Here is an 18,475-nt window from a genome sequence, read left to right as displayed (position 1 = left end):
GCACTCTCGGTCACCCCAGTGTCACCCTCCTACCGCGGTATACAATACTCCTGAAGAACGCATCGCGTGCCATCGCAAGACCCAACTCAAACGCCTGCAGACTTCTGCCCAAAGTCCTGCTATTCTTAACACACTTCACTACCCCACTTTGCAACTACTCTCATAACAGCGGAACTACCTCCTTGGACCATTTTTGCTTTTATCACCGAGTCTTATTTATCACCGAGACTTACAACGACCACACCTCCTCAGCGTGTACATGTTTTTTTTCTAGCTTGCTCGATAGTTATTGCGCCGGGACAGTAAAGTGCTAACAGGGGGGTCCGGGCGTCCCTCAAGTGATTTTTTTTTCACTTTTTTCCCGGGCCTTCCCGCATCGTTCCTTTTGGCGATGTAAATAAAACTCACTCTGACTTTGACTAACTGGAAGTAGACGTTCCTGTACAAAAGGAGAACACAGTGAAAAGCTAATCTTTTTTGATCCGGAGTGACAAAAACTTTTTTTCTGGCTTTTCGTCAAAGCAGCTAGCAAATAATAAAGTTTCTTGCTACTTAACTCCACCGGCTGTATTTCAAGTAAGCATAGGAAATGTTGCGTTTTTATTTTCCGATCCGGGGTGACTTAAAATTTCCTTTTTATTTTTTTGTCTAACCAGCTAACAAAAAAAATATAAAGCTGCATATTTGTTACTAACCGCCACCGGGTATGTCTTAAGTAGGGTTAGGAAATGTTGCGTTTTTAGAAAACTGCAGGGTAGTGAAAGAACGCGGAATGATGGTAGTTCAAATTGTGTAATTTGCGGTATCCTCACATCTCACTACGGCACACATAAAAATAGACACTTACGGATGGAAAGCTCGCATTAAGACTTCACAGAATGCAGCCGCTACTAAACAACGACAGCATACCAATTCAAACTGAGTACCCACTGCCGTAGCTCAATGCGGGCATGGCAGTGATCGAGATGGTGGGATTGGGGGTTTTACGGACTCCGTTATATATTCGCAGGTACAGCTCCCCGAATGATACACCATCCAGTGCGTCTTTGTCCAGACGGCCTGTCGCCGACCAGTCCCTTTAAAACGTGCATACAGGGACACACGTTTCCAGTCCACGCGAGCCTCGCGTGGACTGGAAAATTGGAAAATTGGACTGGAAAAACACCAGATCTCTCTCTAGGCCCGGTGCCTACTGTCAAGTGTCAAGGCTGGCGCAGGGCGCATGCGCCTATTCGCAAGCATGTAATTTTAACACAGAAGTGTTTTATGCCGGGGTACACCAAGGTATCAACGACGTCATATCCGCCATGAAAATGGCCTCTCCAGAAAAAGCTGCATTGACGCAGCTGCGCTCGGTTTCGATCCCACTATTACTCCGGCCGCAACGGGAGGTGTGAAACGCTTTGCCCCTGGGCAATGAACTCTAGCCCGCATAGCTCTACGCACGCAACTTATATCCTTCTCTCTCTATTCAGGTGGTGCTGCCGACTAGGAGAGGTGAAGCGAGGTAGTGCGCCATGGCGCTAATGAGCGCCTATAGTTGGTGCCTTGATAGAGCATCGTGTAGCAGCCTTTTTTTATTTTGGGGGTGTGATGGTGCGGTCCACGGTGGAGGAATAATTCCTCCACCGTGCCCCGTGTAAGAAAAGTGTTGCATTATGCAGAAAGGCAGCGAAGCCGGCTGGCGAATGTGGCTCTCCTGACTGCTTTGGTGCGAGGACAGACGCCAGCGGGAAGTGGAACGCGTTCACGAACTCACGGTCCAAGCTACAAAGTCTGCCTCTCGCGTTCCACAAACTGAGCTCGCCGTGACGAGGGCGACTGCCGTACATGCCACGGAGCAAGACCGAAGTGGTCGCACTTTTGCCGGAGCGACCCGCCAGCAGGACGTTGCTCTCCAAACACATGCACAAGACTGCTGCCGATCCGCAAATTACGCTCCTTTTGCTGTGCGGACCGTGACTTGACCAAACGATTCGCTGGCAACCCGTTCTGTTTCGTTCGCATGTTTGCGAGCGCCTGGGCTTTCAATCAAATTTACGCAATTCTCCTGCGCGTATAATGCTGTCTGTAATGTTTATGCGTCTAACGGTGCCATATGGACAAAATATAAATCGGGATGTGCATGTTCATATGTGCATGTACAGTAAGCATGCTGTGAAGGCACATTTCACTTCCGTGTTTTACCGATTCCACTTAAATGGGATTAACCACATGCTTTTCCCCTTTCGGCAGCCGCGCTCGTATTGTCAATAAAGCCCCCCAGGCTGAAGCTTTTGTTGCTTTCCTTTCTCACTGATGGCACAACTGCTACTGTGCTACAAAGGTAGGAACAGAGCACAATTTGGCAAGGCACGGACAGAATGACACACCAGACGGGCTGAGTGTCGATTGATTGTTTTTTTGCAAGTTGCGGAAATACGCAGCAAACTTGGATAGAGAGACACAACGAACCCATAAAAAAGATTGAGGCGAAGATTGCCTAACCTGCCCAACCATTATGACGTTGCTAAAATTATCGCCTAGTTGGCTGTTTTCTGATGTCTAAGAATGCGACTTCCCCCTGTGCGATCGTATTTGAAGGCACGCTGACACAGTCATCCCCAGTATTTACTGCAGCCTCAACAAGTTCCCTGTTGATATCGTTTCCGCGCTTGATTGATTGATTAATAGATCGATTGATTGATTGATTGATTGATTGATTGATTGATTGATTGATTGATTGATTTATTGATTGATTGATTGATTGATTGATTGATTGATCTTGGAGTTGATGCGCCGAAACTGCACAGGTTATCAGGCGTACCGTAGTGGAGGGCTCCATATTAACTTTGAACACTCGAGTATTCGTAACGTTGACCGAAAACTCAAACCCACGGGTGTTTTTGCTTCATGCCTCAATCAGAAAAGCGGCCGCCTCGGCCGCGAATCGTACCCGCGTCCTTGTGCTCAGCAGCACGACACCTTCGCACTGAGCTATCGCGGCGGGATCGCATCTGGTCTTACTGATTAAAGATGTATTTCAGAGTTCGCTACAACAGCCGTATTTTGTGCAGTTGCGTTTGCATTCCACTTTGCCCCGCTCAAGTGGGTTCACCGCTGAAAATCTTTGTGCCTCTCCGCCTTGTTTTTTCACCTTACAATGTTTGAAACAAACAAACAAACAAACAAACAAACAAACAAACAAACAAACAAACAAACAAACAAACAAACAATAAATTAATAAACAAACAAATAAATAAATAAATAAATAAATAAATAAATAAATAAATAAATAAATAAAAACAGAAAAATAAACTTAGCTAACGCTGCAAGCGCTCGCGCTGCAAACAGGCATTCGCCCCTCTCAACAGCACTCTTCGGCATGTGATACTCTTCCACAACCTCAGCATATGTTCAACGTGTCTCCGTTTGATTAAAATAAAACAGGAACGGGATTCAATCGTTAGTAAATGATCTTGTGACCTTAGAGCAGCCGGTGCGTACAGAATCACAAAACGATGATTTCGGCCCCATCGTTCGATGGGTTCTTGAAGCTATGGTTCCTTTGAGGCAGAGTGCATAATTGCTAGAAATAACGCAGTGATGCTGAATGAAAAGCAACGATTGGATGCTGCGTTAAAACAACCTGACATTGCAAGCAACAACGTTACCCCACAATATAGCAAATCTTCGCTTTTTTGCGCATTTATTTCTTACTACCCCATGAAATTGAAGCTGCGAATAACACGAATGAGGGGTGGGTCTTGAGAGACTGCTGTACTAAGACTCCTTGAGACCTACGTATTTAACCCTTCGACGTGACAGATCCTATGCTATCATATCCTAACCACAGCTTTTTCGGCGCCATTGCTTACAGCTATACGTACCTTTATTTGTTTTCCTGTGTTGCGACGTGTTTGATCCAACGCTTTACTGGAGTAATTTACTCCCGATGTGTGCTAATTCTTTTTGCTCACTTTCTTTTTTCTGCGTAGGTGTGGGCTCTTCTTCTGCTGTCTCTGGTGTTGCTCAGCGTCTTGTGTGTTTGTGTGGACATTATAGGCAACAAATTTCAAGGCGGGACACCTATCAGGTTTGCCAATACCTGGAGTACCCACTTTTGGATGCTGTTCGAGAACATGTTTTGTGAAGGTGCGCTATAGAAAAACGTTTTCTTTGTCAATTTGGATGCGCAACGTAGAAAGCGACCTTTTCCAATAGAATACCAAGTAAATATAAAAAGTTCCAAATTTGGGAGTTCCACACGCTGAAGCTACATCGGGGCGATCAGGCAAACAGTAGTTCAAGGCTACGGAATAATGCAGAGCACCTGTCGATCTTTCACGTGTGCCTAAATATCGATACATGGGCGTGTTCGTTTTTCGCCATTATAAAAACGGCCACTGGGGCGCTAACCGTACCACAAACCTGCAGCTCGTCAGCCCGACACTTAAACCGCAGAGCCACAAGGGCAGATCCAGCCAAATCTGGTGACACGCGGAAAGGACTCATTACTAATAAGCTTCAGTGCGTGTAGCGAATCAGTCTGCCTGCTGCAAAACGCAGGAATTACAAAATATAAAATACTTCCAACAATCACAAGTTGAAAAATGTGAAGTGCTCCAATCTTCTATAACTTAACTTAAAGGCGGGCAGTTGTAAAAGCACCGAAAAGTGCTCTTCTGAAGAGATCCCAGTAAACGTGCATGAAGGTGCAAGCGTTTGCTGAAAGATTCACTCATAGAAATATTTGGCTGTGATGAAGGAGCAGGGGGGAGTGTAAAAACAAGCGACAACTGCAGGCGGTGTACAATAATCTTCAACACCTTCACGGCTGGCCTTTCCGCACAACTGTAGGCTCCGTGCTAAAACCTACCAAAGTTTTGTGGCGAGAACATTGCATGGAACATTAAAATGGCAAGTTTTTATTTAACAAACGAATTGGTTAATCAGATGACAAGCTTCCTTTGTTGAGTGGAAGCGGTTGCGAGGGATTTTAAGCGTACGTAGTTGCTATTATATTGTCGTGTTATTATGAATGTTCAAAGCGTTTCTATTCACAAAAACCGTGTACCCGTGGTTGATAGGATTTTGTTTCAAAATTACGGCATAGGGATCTGCATTCACAATACTTTTTGCTAGGAAATTACTAAAGAATGTCGGGGCAGGAGAACCGCAAGTGAAATATTTGCAGTTAGCCCCAACACTTCGAGATGAAGCGAAACACTTTTTTCTGATCGCGCTCCCATGGGTTCATCCTGCAGCATTCTTGTCGTGAACACTGAGGCTGACGCTTTTTAGCTACGCACAACAAGAAGTAAGTGTAAAGCACTTGATCTTACAGTGTAAATTGGTGATGTTACAAGCGTAGGTTCATGTATTGCCATTTCGTCCGCATGGAATGCTAGTTCTCCCGAGTTACAATAACAGAGTCTGGTTTAAGTATAAGACCATCAAACGCCGCTTAGAAATATTGAAGGCAAGCGCATACGACATTCCCTTTTCGCCGATAAATATTTTTGTGAACGTACTCAGTCGAAAAAAACGACAAGAAGAAATTCTGTAGTTTGTCGTATTTTCGCGTGTCGTACTGCTGTCTTGTTGCATTCTTGTCATGTCGTGATTATGATGCTCTCTCGTGTGTGGTATTCCTGTCCTGATTTTGATGTTCCGTCCTACAGTATTCCTGTCTTGTCGTGATCGTGATGTTCCATCAGTAGTCGCACATGGTTTGAATGCTATTGCCCATTGTGAAGAGTAAATGCCAGTTCTGTTGTGACTACAGCAATGTTCGTCGTTGAGAAAATTGACTTTGTCGTTATGACAGAAATGTGCGTCGTAACGAGAGGTGGCTTTGTCGTAACAACAGGACTTCTGTTGTCACAGCAATTTTTTTTGTCCTCTGACAGGAATTCTTTTTAGGTTCTTGCGGTATTCCTCTTGTGATTTTAGCCTTCCCGCTACTCCACATTGCGTACGAAACAAGTGTGCTCAGTGGTGTCTAAAATTCTCACAAAAATAAATACACAATTTATGGCAGACAAGTATGATGGAAACCAAGTAATAGGAATGCATAGAGAAAAATCTGCCAAAGGTTTTGGTATGAATGGTATGAATTTGAATGCACGGCTAAGGTTGGGATACGTTCAATCCACTGTAAACCATAACAACGAAAGGCATCACTCGGCTACTCATGTACAAAAGTTACAAAGCTAAAAATATCGCACAATTGAATGAAATTGCAAATTTTTGTTTCGTTTTGCAACCACATGACGCCTTTTTGTAACGGCGGTTTATTTATACCCACAGAAATACATTAGGAATATCGGCGGGCGTTTAGCGTGTGATTAATAAACTTTAAGTGAATAAGAGCACCGCCCCTCTGTTGGGTGAGTGTTCTAACTGTCTATTAGAACATCAGAACAGTTACCGAAATATTATATCGCAGTAGCATTCGTATGTAGTATAGTATAAGAATAGTGAAGGGGAGGTTGGAGGCAGCTAAAAACGACAAGAAATGATCAGTGTCCGAAGTGTAGTGAATCCTAACTTCACGGCTGATGGTTGTATTCCTGCGTCACAACAGCGCATACTTTTTGTTACTTTGGCTATTTTTGTTCTGAAGAATACTTACTCTACCGCCCATTCTCATTTATTGGTTGCTTTGCATGGGAGGGTGGATTGTAAACAACGTGCAAAGCGAAGACACCCGTGTGCTTGACATTTCGGCGCACGTTAGAGACCCCCAGGCGGTCAAAATTAATCCGGAGCTCTCTACTACGGCGCACCTCATCGTCTGTGCAGCGCCGGCGTGTTAAACCTCATAATAAATGTAAAAAACATGTAGTAAGAGAATTTTCTGTTCAGTACAAATCAGTTGCCCATAAATAAATGAAGGAACCGATCAGTTTGCTGCGCCCACACATGATCATGAAGAAACAGAGTAGCTTCAGTGTTGAAATTAATGCTCTAACAGCAGAAGATGCGGTGCTCGTACCAAACGAGACGCTGAGAAAGACAGTAACGTTGCGGTGATTCAGCGGCTGATAGAGGCCGGTCTTGATGACGGCGAGATACACGCTGAACGAAAGGACGAGCTGATTTTTCACTCGGTTGGAAATAGTATGGCAATAATGGCTTGAAGGAGGAATCCACTTGCATGTGAAGCACTTTGCCTCGCACAGTTGTCGCATGGTCAAGTTTCGCCTGGACAGCTCTGCTCTGTGTAGTATGGTAATAAACCACCCTGCCCGATATCCGTCCCTTTTCTAAGTGGTTTTAAATGAGCGCCCGCATCTGAGAGTGCTTACAAAATTGTGCGTACCTTCTTGTGGCTTGAAAATTAGCTGGCCGTGAGACACGCTGAACTTCTAATTACTTTTACCGTGCAGCTTCAGCCCGTTCGCCGCAAGGAACCGTTCTTAGGATCCTCAGTGGCACGTGGTGGCTTGCCATTGTAGTGCTCATGAACGCGTTTGCGGGCCAAATGAGGGCCTGCCTCATGGTGAAGACCGAGCTGGAAAAAATTAACACACTGTCGGACGTTGCTGCGAGGCCCCACCTAAAAGTGTACCTCCTCAAAGACACCGAGATCACACGCTACCTGGAGGTAATGAATATGTTATTTCTAAAAAAAGTGCTGTGCGAATGATTTGCCTGATAAAGATGTTTTAACCGTTGCCTAATTTTTACACAAATATTTTCGCCGCCCAGATGCGCAACTTTGGCGGATGTGGGGCTATTTGATATGATATTAAACTCCATAAATAAAATATTCCTCCTCATTTTCTCACCTGAAAGTGATGTAATGGCAGCAGGAGATAGACCCTTTTATCGTACAGGATCGCTGTTTTGTATAGCTACTTTAGTGCGCTCAGGATATCAAGAAAGACGCAGTTCCTACATGTGAAGACTGTAAAGGTGTTTTTGATTGACTTTTAGAGTGATTTTTCAGCGCACACAGCCAACGCTACGTAGAGCGTCGCGCTCTTGTGCTCTGGTTGACAAAGAGGAACTCATCACTAAAGAAAGACTTTCTGAGAGGGCGTTTCGTCGGCGTACGCCTTCGTGTTGCTTGTGGCTGGTGATATGGTTGCTTTGTCGCTGTCGTCGCAGTCTTTTGAGCCCACACTCATCAAGCGCGTGGGACATAAAACACGTGTTTTGTCATCCTGACGTTGCCGAAGAGTTTTCAAGCCTTTTGCGTTTTGTTAATACGGCGCGGTTATGCATAAGTCTTCGTCTGTAGGTGCACCAGACCTGCCTTCCACCGCATCTACTAAAATATGGCTATTTTCCGCCGGACATACTACAATATATACGTCACATCTTCGTCTTCCTAGCTTACAGATGAGGGCCTTCTAGCCTAGGTATGTTTGGGGACAATGCTGCTGATAAATTGCATGCTTTAAAGAATGCATGTATAGCATGTTAACAACAGGTGTCTGTTACAGTCATGCGCCCTGAACACAAGCTGGAGCGTTATGGTGCATGATATGCCACATATTTATTGTTGTTTGTGTGATCGATGCAATAACTCAAAGCTGAGGTAATTAGCGGCCCCAGCTGGTCATTAAAAGAGTGGGTACAAGGACGCATTTGTCCTGGAGAAAGAAGGAAATATGCTGCTTCAGACCTGGCCGTTCGGCTGTGTGCGTACAGTGTGGGCTTGATTGACCTAACCCTACCATGCACCTCTATAAATACGGATGAAGTTTTATTTTGCGGCACATAAAACTTGGCATGCTTAGAGTGACACCATTTCGGGGAGTCGAGGAGCTGTTCAGTTCTACCCACCTGCCCGCAAAACTAACCACACACTATCTCACGCTCCTGCCCATGTACAGCAGACTTTCGATAAACGTAACTTCGAGGGACCGGAAAAATTAGTTCCGTTTAACAGGAGTTCCGTTTACTGAGGGATGTTCTAAGGTGCGAATGTTTGTGCGTACACACTTCTAAGGGAATTTCATGGAACTCTAACCACTAGAAAGTGACTGTAGCTGGTAGTTTTCAGAAAGAAAGCAAGAAAACTGCAAGAAGCGTAGGCACAGCATTCACAAAGTTGGTTTGGCAACAATGAGTCGCTGTGCACTACAAAATGCGTCAAGTATTTTTGTTTGAGTCCTTGCAACTGCATCTTCACGGAGGCTAGAGGCCTCAACTTCGCGAGTGCTTACGAGACACCTAATTTAGAAGACGGCAACGTGGTAATGAAGGACGAATAGCACAACGATGGCACGAACGAGGCGACAGGAGATGAGCCCTGTAGCCTCGGCATCTAGAATCGAGACCGAACGACTGGAACAAGACCTACGATGTTGCATTCGTTGCGCTAACACGGCTAACCACTTACGAGACGAGGCTTACGAGGCCAACAAGGCTAAAAAAGCATGGAGGAAGAAAAAAAAAACAAGAACGAAACAGCGGGAACCGTAAAAATCTAATTCTCATGCCAGTGGATTTCACAAGCATTTCTGGTTCCGTTGACACGGTGATGTGGAAATTTTAGGTCCGATTACCGAGAGTTTTTTTACGTGAGCTGAATACAAAACCAACCGAATTCCAGGCAACTGTTCTGTTTAAGCGGCAATTCCGTTTAAGCGATTTCCGTTTATCGAGATTCTACTGTACCTACCCAACCACCAGTTTTCCAACTAACCCCCCCCCCCGCATTTACAGACATACCTACCATCATACCTACCTACCTGCCAACTTAACCACCTCCATCCATCCATACGTACGGTGGTACCATCGCCCATCCGTCTGTCTGTCTTTCTGATTGTCCGGCACCCGTCGTCCATATATAGATAGATAACTGTTTTATCATTCTGCGCCTCCACTGGTTGTATTCTATAGATATATATATCTGTCTATTTATATCTATATCTATCTATATATTCATATATTCTATAGATATCTGTATCTACCTAGCAAGATACCTGTCTCCATATGCACATCTCCCTCCAGTTATAGCATTTGATATGCGGTACTTCTGGCATTGACAACATACGTTTCTAATTATGTGTTTTTCAAACCTTCCATAGTCCAGCAAAGGTGTCGCCGAACGCACTATATGGAGAATGATTCGGCGTGACAGAAGTGACATCTACGGGCTGTTTCGCTACTCGGAAGAAATGCTCATCGAGATTGCAGAAGAAAAAGCTGTCATGTTGCATGGGATGTTGCTTTCACAATATGAGGTGAGCGTGTTTTTTCCGCAAAAAAGTTAGCGCCTTTTATATTTCTAACGAAGTGAGGCGCACTTACAAGAACAACAAAAATTGGCAGCGGATCTGCTTTTTTTTACTGACAATGTCATCAAACGACGATAGTCGTCGGGTGCCCCTGCTACGAAACTCCTTTTCTGATTTGCTCAACCACCTTTCGCGCTGTTATAACCTGCCTTCTCTCTCCTCTCATCATAAATTGAATGGCTGTTCTTCTAATGCAGTTAAATTTTCCTGCCTTCACCCTGGTAACGTGCCATAAGTTGGGACAGCACGCACTTTGTCTTCGGTTTCTTGTTCTTGCCTCAACAGCGAGACCGGGAGTTCTGTTCTTTTTGTGCCTGCTTTGTTCTCGCACGAGAAAAAAAAGGATGGGCTTGCTTTCTACGAGCTTTTCTGCGCCATCTGAACGCGGAGTTTTTTTCCGGGCAATTGTTAGAGCGAAATCAGAACTACGCTACATCTTTCAAGGTCAGTCATCTCGTCGCGTTGACATCAAGCCTCCGGCGCGCACGCTGTGTTTTCCATTCGGCGCCAGCTGCGCCTTTCTTACCGCTTCGCTTGCTCGGAGCTTCGCCACTAGGGCGAAGATGAAACTGCTGTTCACGTAACATCATCTAGCAGCGACTGGACTTTCTTATGGTGCGGTTGAGTGGAAGCAAATGACGTCACGATGCGAGTGTTTAACGACTGAAATATGAAACACAGCTGCAAGACAACTGCATCTTACCGCTACTCACCTACGGGGCAGGAACTTGGAGTCTCACTATGAGGGTTCAACCTAAATTGAGGACGACTTAGCGAGCAATGGAACGGAAGACGATAGGTGTAACATTAAGGGTCAAGAAGACAGCGGAGTGGGTCAGTGGACAAACGCGTGTTAAGGACATATTAATAGAGACTAAGAAGAAGAAATGTGCGTGGGCAGGCAATATAATCCGAAGGCAATATAACCGTTAGTCATTAAGGATAACAGAGTGGATCCCTAGAGAAGCAAGCGTGGCATGGGGCGGAAGAAAGTTAGATAGGCGGAGGAAATCAAGACGTTTGCGGGAATAAAATGGTCGCAGTTAACACAGGAGCGGGATAAATGGAGGTCCATGGAAGAGGCCTTTGCCTTGCAGTGGGCCTAGATAGGATGCTGCTGCTGATGATATAAAAACACTCGGGTGACTAAGTTTACAGGAACGACGACTACAGTACACACGATGCACGCCCACCAAAGTGCTGCTTTGTGAGCGCTTGGTTCGTAAGTATCGCATTTGATGGCACCGCCGGCTGAGACGTCCGTGTGTTCCCTTCAGCGCAAGCGAAAGGATGATTTCAGTCACCCAGTAGGCATAGTTTGACGGCAGGCTGCAAAATCTCACGCAAAAGCAAACTTGTATAAAACACCGTGGCCTAGGCTGTGCTTCGCTGGTGATAAATATTTTTACAAAGGTTAAACCTTAAGAACCCAACCTGTATTCTTAAAGTCTTAACGAAAAGAACGCGGACACTACCGGTAAACTTGTAATGTTTGCCTAAAATATGCCTGAAGTTTCCTTTGCCCTAAATAAGGAGGATAGGTATTGACCAATGCCAGTATTTTCAGGGGTTTTGTGTGTGGTTCTACCTCTATAAACTTCTTTTCGACGAATTCTTTAAACGTTTGGCCTGAACGCGAAACGGAGGGACAGACACGCGTAAATGGAAATCCAAAAATGTTTGCGTTTGACTATCTCAAGAGCGACTGTCATGTTTAAAAAAATATTTCAAGAGCTTGCATGGCTCACCGGCAGGTCTCGATAAGAGGAGTTGTTGTTTATACTAGTTCAGCACTAGAGGAGCTGAAGAAATTGAGATTGAGGCTTCATGAAGGTAGCGGGTGAAGATAGTAGACCACTGGTATAGGTCACTGCCAATCCGTTTATTTTACGGAGGAGCTGTGGAATGCCGTTAACAAGGCGAAACATTGTTACAATTGGATTTAAAAGTAAACGAAATAAATTATCGGCTACTTCAAGGGTAGTCTGCGTAAATCAAATAATCCTTGCTCACCTTTTGGAATCTGTGTCAAAACGGAGCGAGTAGAACTGAGTCATAGAGTGTCTACTGTTACTGCAAACTGCGCATACACGATGAGTGACGCATAACGTCACAATAAGTAAAAAAACAATAGTTCCGCTGTGGTGTATCATTCGTAGGAGTACTTACGGTTTGCTTTCAACCTGTATGCAGAATGTGAACAAACCTGATTGACAATGTGCCTTTCATCTTCACGTCCGACACTGCAAATTAACAGCAAGAGAGAATAACGTTTACAAGAAAAATAAGCTGCCCAGTTTGTTAATTTGCGGTCGGCCGTTTTCTGTTACGTTGACAGTGAAAATAACGTTTTTCGCGGCTTTGTACAAGCTAGTAGGAACAAAGACTGGTAACGTCGGTCGATTTAGCAGCTACTTCAAAATGAGTGGCTCCCCTTTTGCAGAGCCGAGTTTCATGAAGTGATAACTACAGTGAGGCTTGGTACAGATAATTGTCATACGGGCATGCCTACGAGCGAGGGTGTGCTTCCGCAGTGCAGTTTTCGTATTTTCGCTACCACGTCAATCAACTCTTTCATAAGCTTGTCTGTAACATTGGCGCTGTAATTAAAATACCGTTATCAAAAATAAACAGAGAAATATGCACTCGGAAAGTGTACCATTTGTGGTGCCGCAATGCTGCCATTGGTCGTGGGGATAAAGTCGTCTGCAAGATTCAAGAAGGAACCTAACGCTGCATATCGGCCATCCAAGTACTAGGCTCCAGGGATTGCCATGGGCTGATAGAGCTGTCGTAGGTAGCCGCGCCTTTATGCATCTTTTCATGCCCACTGACAGATGAGATTGCCTTGTAGTGGAAATATCATCCTCAGCAGCAGCAGCAGCAGCAGCCTATCTACGCCCACTGCAGGGTAAAGGCCTCTCCCATTGATCTCCAATTATCCCGGTCTTATGGTAACAGCGACCAATTTATTCGGGCAAACTTCTTTATCTCATCTGCCAACCTAACTTTCAGCCGCCCCCGTCACGCTTGCCTTATCTAGTGATCCACTCTGTTACCCTTGATGACGAACGGTTATCTTGCCTTCGCATTACATGCCCTGCACACGTCCATTTCTTCTTAATTTTTACCAATATGTCCTTAACAGGCGTTTTGTCACTGACCCACTCCGCTCTCTTCTTGTCCCTTAATGTTACACCTATCATCTTCCGTTACGAGTGTAAATATAGCTAAATTGAAATGTTTGATTGTACAAAGAAAGGCAGAGGTCAGGTCTCACGTCTGCACAGTTAAAGTAACAAGATGCACCGTGTTTGTTAATGATTCCTCAGGACAAAAAAGTGACTTCGTTGTAAGTGTTACTTAATTCAAAATTGATATAATGTCCTTACTAAGCACCGCAGGAGAAATAGAAAAAACTGTAAATAAAAGGCGAATTTGTTGACGCGATTACTTCGTCGCCAGGGTTCACTGTTATGAGTGCTCACGAAGAACGGCAAAGTCTACAGCAAGGGAAAAGTCATTTGCGTAGTTCACCGAAGAGGACAGGAAGTCACGCGGCACTACATTTTATAGATTCAGAATGTTCATTACATTTGTGGCATATTATACCTCAAGTTATACTTTAAACCCTGGTGTTAATCGAAAGTGGCGAACTGAAGAGAGGTGAATGGCAGAATGAAACGTATTTTTGTCTTTTTGTGGGACAGGCATCCAACTTCTGCAGGAGAACTCCTGTCGGAGAGTACTACTTCGGAACGCAGTACATAAACAACTGGATGTTTGTCTCATACATGAACCGAAATATGGACCCGAATCTTCGGCACGGCATTGAAAAAACGTTAGTATTTGTTTTGCTCACTGCCACACTGTACTGTCCTTCCTGGACAAATTTGGCTTTCCGAGTTGTCTGTTTACAAATATGACAATATGGATTTAGTGGTCATTGCTATCGATTAGTGAAGCTACAATTCAGATACACATTTACGACTGCTGTCGTGGTGCCGTGCGAACGAATAACCTTTCATTTCAAACGATGCGATCCTTCTTGCTTAACGCCAGGTATGTCGTGATTAGGGCATCATCTGTTCCGCCCATGATTTCTTCACAAGACAAATACAATACGTTCTAGCGCGGGAAATGAGCTAGCGGGTCGCATGGACATTCTCTTATACCCTAATTATGTAGCGTATTTGATTAAAGTTCGCGTTAAAAGGGGTGACAGTTTTATTCTAATGAGGCAATCCTTCGCGACAAAGAATCTTGCATTTTCTCTGCATGGGCGCTTTAAAGAGGCCGAAGTGCCGCCCTGTGCTTACGAATACGCAATAAAAACTCTTCCGGCTTTGCCGTGTTATCCTGGTCTCTACCCCCAAAAGCAACAGACTTAATTTATGGCGTTTGTTGTCATATTTCAATGTTCTCATGCCGTGGAATTTCACTGCTGTACAACAAGAAGATCTCTGAAGGCAGTAACAATTTGATTAGCAAAGCTTCGCTTAGAGCATTGGCTTTTCTTCGATTAAGGTCAATTTCCCCTGCGTTAGCTACAGCTACTATCCTCACACATTCCCAATGTTTATTTTCAGTCCCACATCGGTCTCCCTGTGCTATGAACAATTTCCGCACTATCCGTCTTTCACGCTGGTGTAGTCAACCTCCCGCCCATCATTTGTATCAATGGGCATCGAAATGTTTCCCTCAGACTTCAATTTGACGAAAATTCATCCAGTGGTTGGTTTACGTTACCTGGAGTAGTACATCAATTTTAACAGGGCATATTCAGCATACATGAAACAGAAGGTGTTATAAGGCGTCCCGCGTGGAATTCCTTATACTAGGCTCAAACTAGCAATAGTAGTTTTATGCGCCGTAGGAGCATGCTGGCCGTGGTGTGCACAATAGTGCTATGTAGGAGTTTTGGAATTCATTAGTCCTCCTTTGGGATTTACCGTTCTTGGATTTCATCTGAGAAGTTTTTTTTCCATTTGAGATGTCACCATGCCCTGATATCGTCTGACGCTGCGTTTTGTGCATGGAGTGTAGCATGGCACTGCCTACGGTTTTCGAATGTAACAGTAGAGTATTGCACGGGTGACTCACATAGGTATTTAGGAGTGCTTTTGGACATTGCATCTATTGACAGGGTGGAGGTTCTGCGGGAAAGTGGCATTGCGGAGCATGTGCAAGTGACTACCATGCCTTCCCTGGACCGGTGCGTGGTCATCGAAGAACAGCAAGACCTCAAACTGAGAGACATAGCCTCCATTCTCTACCTGTACGGCGCTTTCTGCGCATTGAGTGGATTTGTCTTCGTTATAGAGCTGCTGACTCACCGGTTCATTGCCTTACGTAGAAGTACGCAACAACATGGAGAAACCAAGACAAGTGCTTCTTAATCACGTTTAGAATGTTTCCATCTGATGACAGAGTGGGCAGGCATTTTATTGCACATTTATCTATTCAGGATTACGTGTAGGGAGTGGCGAATATTTCGGTCACCGGGTAGAGTTCTATTACATAATAAAACGTACTAAACAGTGGATTGGGCGTAACAGAGAAATGTTGGCAAGCCTGCTCGCACTGGGGAAAATAGGAAATGAGAATGAAATGTAAGAGGACATCGGCTTGGCATAACAAGCAAATAAACTAGCCACATCATTAGGCTGTAAGTAGAATGTATGTTTCACGTTCATTAAACGCCTTAAACCATTCAGGTAGAGAGGCAAAATACGTTTTACTGCCCCCTACCCCTGCCTGCATGGAATGGGCATGGTAAAAACGGGGCCCGTGTATACTATATTTCTGGTGGAAATGTCCTGTCGGTAAAAGACTGCCTTCCCTGCCGTTTAACTGCAAGTACTTTCCCTTTCACGATAGTGTTCTGCCCTTTCGCGCGTCTCAGGAAGAATATAATTGAGCTTTTCTCAAATAAATTACATTTTCCGGCAGTTGTTCTGATTTTGCTCAATCGCTTACGACTAGTTTTTTTGTGTATTTGGAACAGTGCAACAGTTGCTCTGTTTTAGTGTATACTTCTATATCCCATTGTTGGTATCGTTATACACGCATTGTTTTTACACCGAAGCTTTCTATCGTTAGGGTAAGCCGTCTGCGTGAAAGAGAGAAGAAAAATCTTAGGAGCTTGAAGTGCAAATGCGTTATAGAAACTAAGGTCGCCAGGCGCCAAGCCACAAATGGAAAGAAAATGTGGAGTCCCACGGCAATACGCACAATGGAAACATGTTTGTGACGTAGTTGGCCCAAGGGCCCCGTGTTTATGACGTAGTTTGCGAGCCAAAAAGAGAGATAACGCTTCCACAGTATATTTGGTGTTGGTATGAGAAACACTTGTACTCTCGGTCAGATCTTCCTGTACCCCATAAAATGTGTTTGAGGTTTCCTCTGAACGTTACTCTTCGCCAAGGAAAGCACTCCCGTAGAAGGTCTCTTTTGGGAAGCACGTTGATGAAAACGAGATCTATCGACAAGGTAAAGTTATATACTACTTTTACACCCCTAACGTATTAATTTCATTGGGCTTCTTTGCATCGGTGTTGCTGTTGGAGTAATACGTGACCCTCAGCCAGCAATAAAATACTTTAGTATTTTATGTTCTATGGGACTAGCTATGTTCTATGTTCTATAGGACTGATGTGTATTAGTCCCATGTGTAGTCGGATTGATGTGGGACTGATGTGTAGTAGAACATAGCTATAGCTATGTTCTATAGTACTGATGGTGATTGATATTTATTGCGGGAATTGGACGCCAGAGAAGGAATGCAGATATTACCAGCCATACTAGTTCGGTTTTTCATAAAAAAAAAGGATCGAACTTCAGGTCTTCACGCGCAGAATGTACAACTGGGTTATGGGGCTCACTATGGTGGAGCGATACGGATAATTGTAGACAACCTTGACACATTGAACGTGCGTCGCATTCTCTGTACGTGGGAGTGTCGTTTCCCGCCAAAGTAAAAAAAATGTATGCCCGGCCGCGCCAATGAACTACCGTTGTTGGTGTGCGGGGATGAAGCCCATATATTACGCCAAAGATGGCTTCGCTTTATAGGTTGTCAATGAGGTAAACGAAAATACGCAAACCATTAGCTTACTATAATGTGATACTGCTCAGCTGTTTCTTCCAGCCAGCCAAATTCAACCCAATATCTTGGGTCAGTGCAAGCAGTCATCTCGCCCACGACAAGGTTCTTTTGTGTGTTGGAAAATTTCGCATAGAAGCAAGGCTCAGAGAAAATCCCACGTGCGTAAATTCGTCGAGCTCTAGAAGGTCATATCACGAAAATAATTTTGATATTTTTACTCTGGCGGTTCCGAGTGAGCCCGTCGAGGGGCAAGCAGTACACTTTTTCAAATTGCGAAGCAAAATGTCTCGATGTTACCACAACGAAAATACGCATGCCACCAGTGGTCTGTTAATAGGTCTTTCCTGGATACACAACGGTGCATTTTCTGTAGGAAGGGAGACGCTGCCGCTGCACTTTGTCTGTGAGGGTGTTTGGATGGGGCCTACAGATTACCTTGATCCCCCTGGACATCTTTGAGTTGCAGCAAAATCTCGACAAGAAAGTTTTTCTTGTTTTCCGCCTTCCATAAATTAGCCTCCCTGAACTGGATTCAGCTCCCATCCTTGTGCACAAAAACGCGACGGCTTAGCCACTGCCTCCTCGTGACTACTACACAGCGATGCTGATCTTGCTTTGATATCGTATTAACTTCACCTACAATCTCGAAAGCCGAAAAAGAAAATTTGATTGGCTTGGGTGGTTTTGAACTACAAACCTTGTGAACTTAAAAAAAAAAACATGCACACATCCGCCTAAGAATGACGATGGTTGAACGCGAAGCCTTCTCGGGATGAATTCTCCGGTTGGCCAATCCCGCACTACGAGTATGTGCTACTCTGGAGGTACGCACGACTTTTCTAGAATACTCAAGAACTCTCGGGAGTGCACTCAGTAGGCCTAACGCTTGGTTTTGGGGTGTACGGCGGAAAGCGGTACCTGCTGCTTGGCATTCGTATCGACTTTGTCGAAATGGAGCGATCGGATGCACGCCAGCTTCATAAATCGAGCGACCCAGTTCTGGTTCCGGCCACGAGAAGCGTTTTCTTCTTTCCCTTCACTCACGATCATTCATCATTTTCACCCGCCGTGGTGGCTCAGTGGATAAGGCGTTTCGCTGCTGAGCTCGAGGACGCGGATTCGATTCCCG

The 18,475-nt window shown here is 44.7% G+C and overlaps 1 protein-coding gene across 1 annotated transcript in view; it reads left to right on the top strand.

Moving 5' to 3' along the window:
- Positions 1-18,475, top strand: part of LOC144153335 (uncharacterized) — a 65,927-nt gene that overhangs the window by 13,318 nt on the left and 34,134 nt on the right. The window contains exons 2-4 of the mRNA XM_077684986.1: positions 3,978-4,134; positions 7,374-7,591; positions 10,029-10,184. Coding sequence (XP_077541112.1) covers positions 3,978-4,134; positions 7,374-7,591; positions 10,029-10,184 — 531 coding nt within the window. The remainder of the gene's footprint in view (positions 1-3,977; positions 4,135-7,373; positions 7,592-10,028; positions 10,185-18,475) is intronic.

The sequence above is a fragment of the Haemaphysalis longicornis genome, unplaced genomic scaffold (genome assembly GCF_048455015.1).
Source record: "Haemaphysalis longicornis isolate Haplotype H1 unplaced genomic scaffold, Haemaphysalis longicornis Haplotype H1 scaffold_9, whole genome shotgun sequence".
Taxonomy (NCBI): domain Eukaryota; kingdom Metazoa; phylum Arthropoda; class Arachnida; order Ixodida; family Ixodidae; genus Haemaphysalis; species Haemaphysalis longicornis.
The sequence above is the reverse complement of the archived record's forward strand: the minus strand, read 5'-3'. Positions and strand labels throughout refer to the sequence as shown.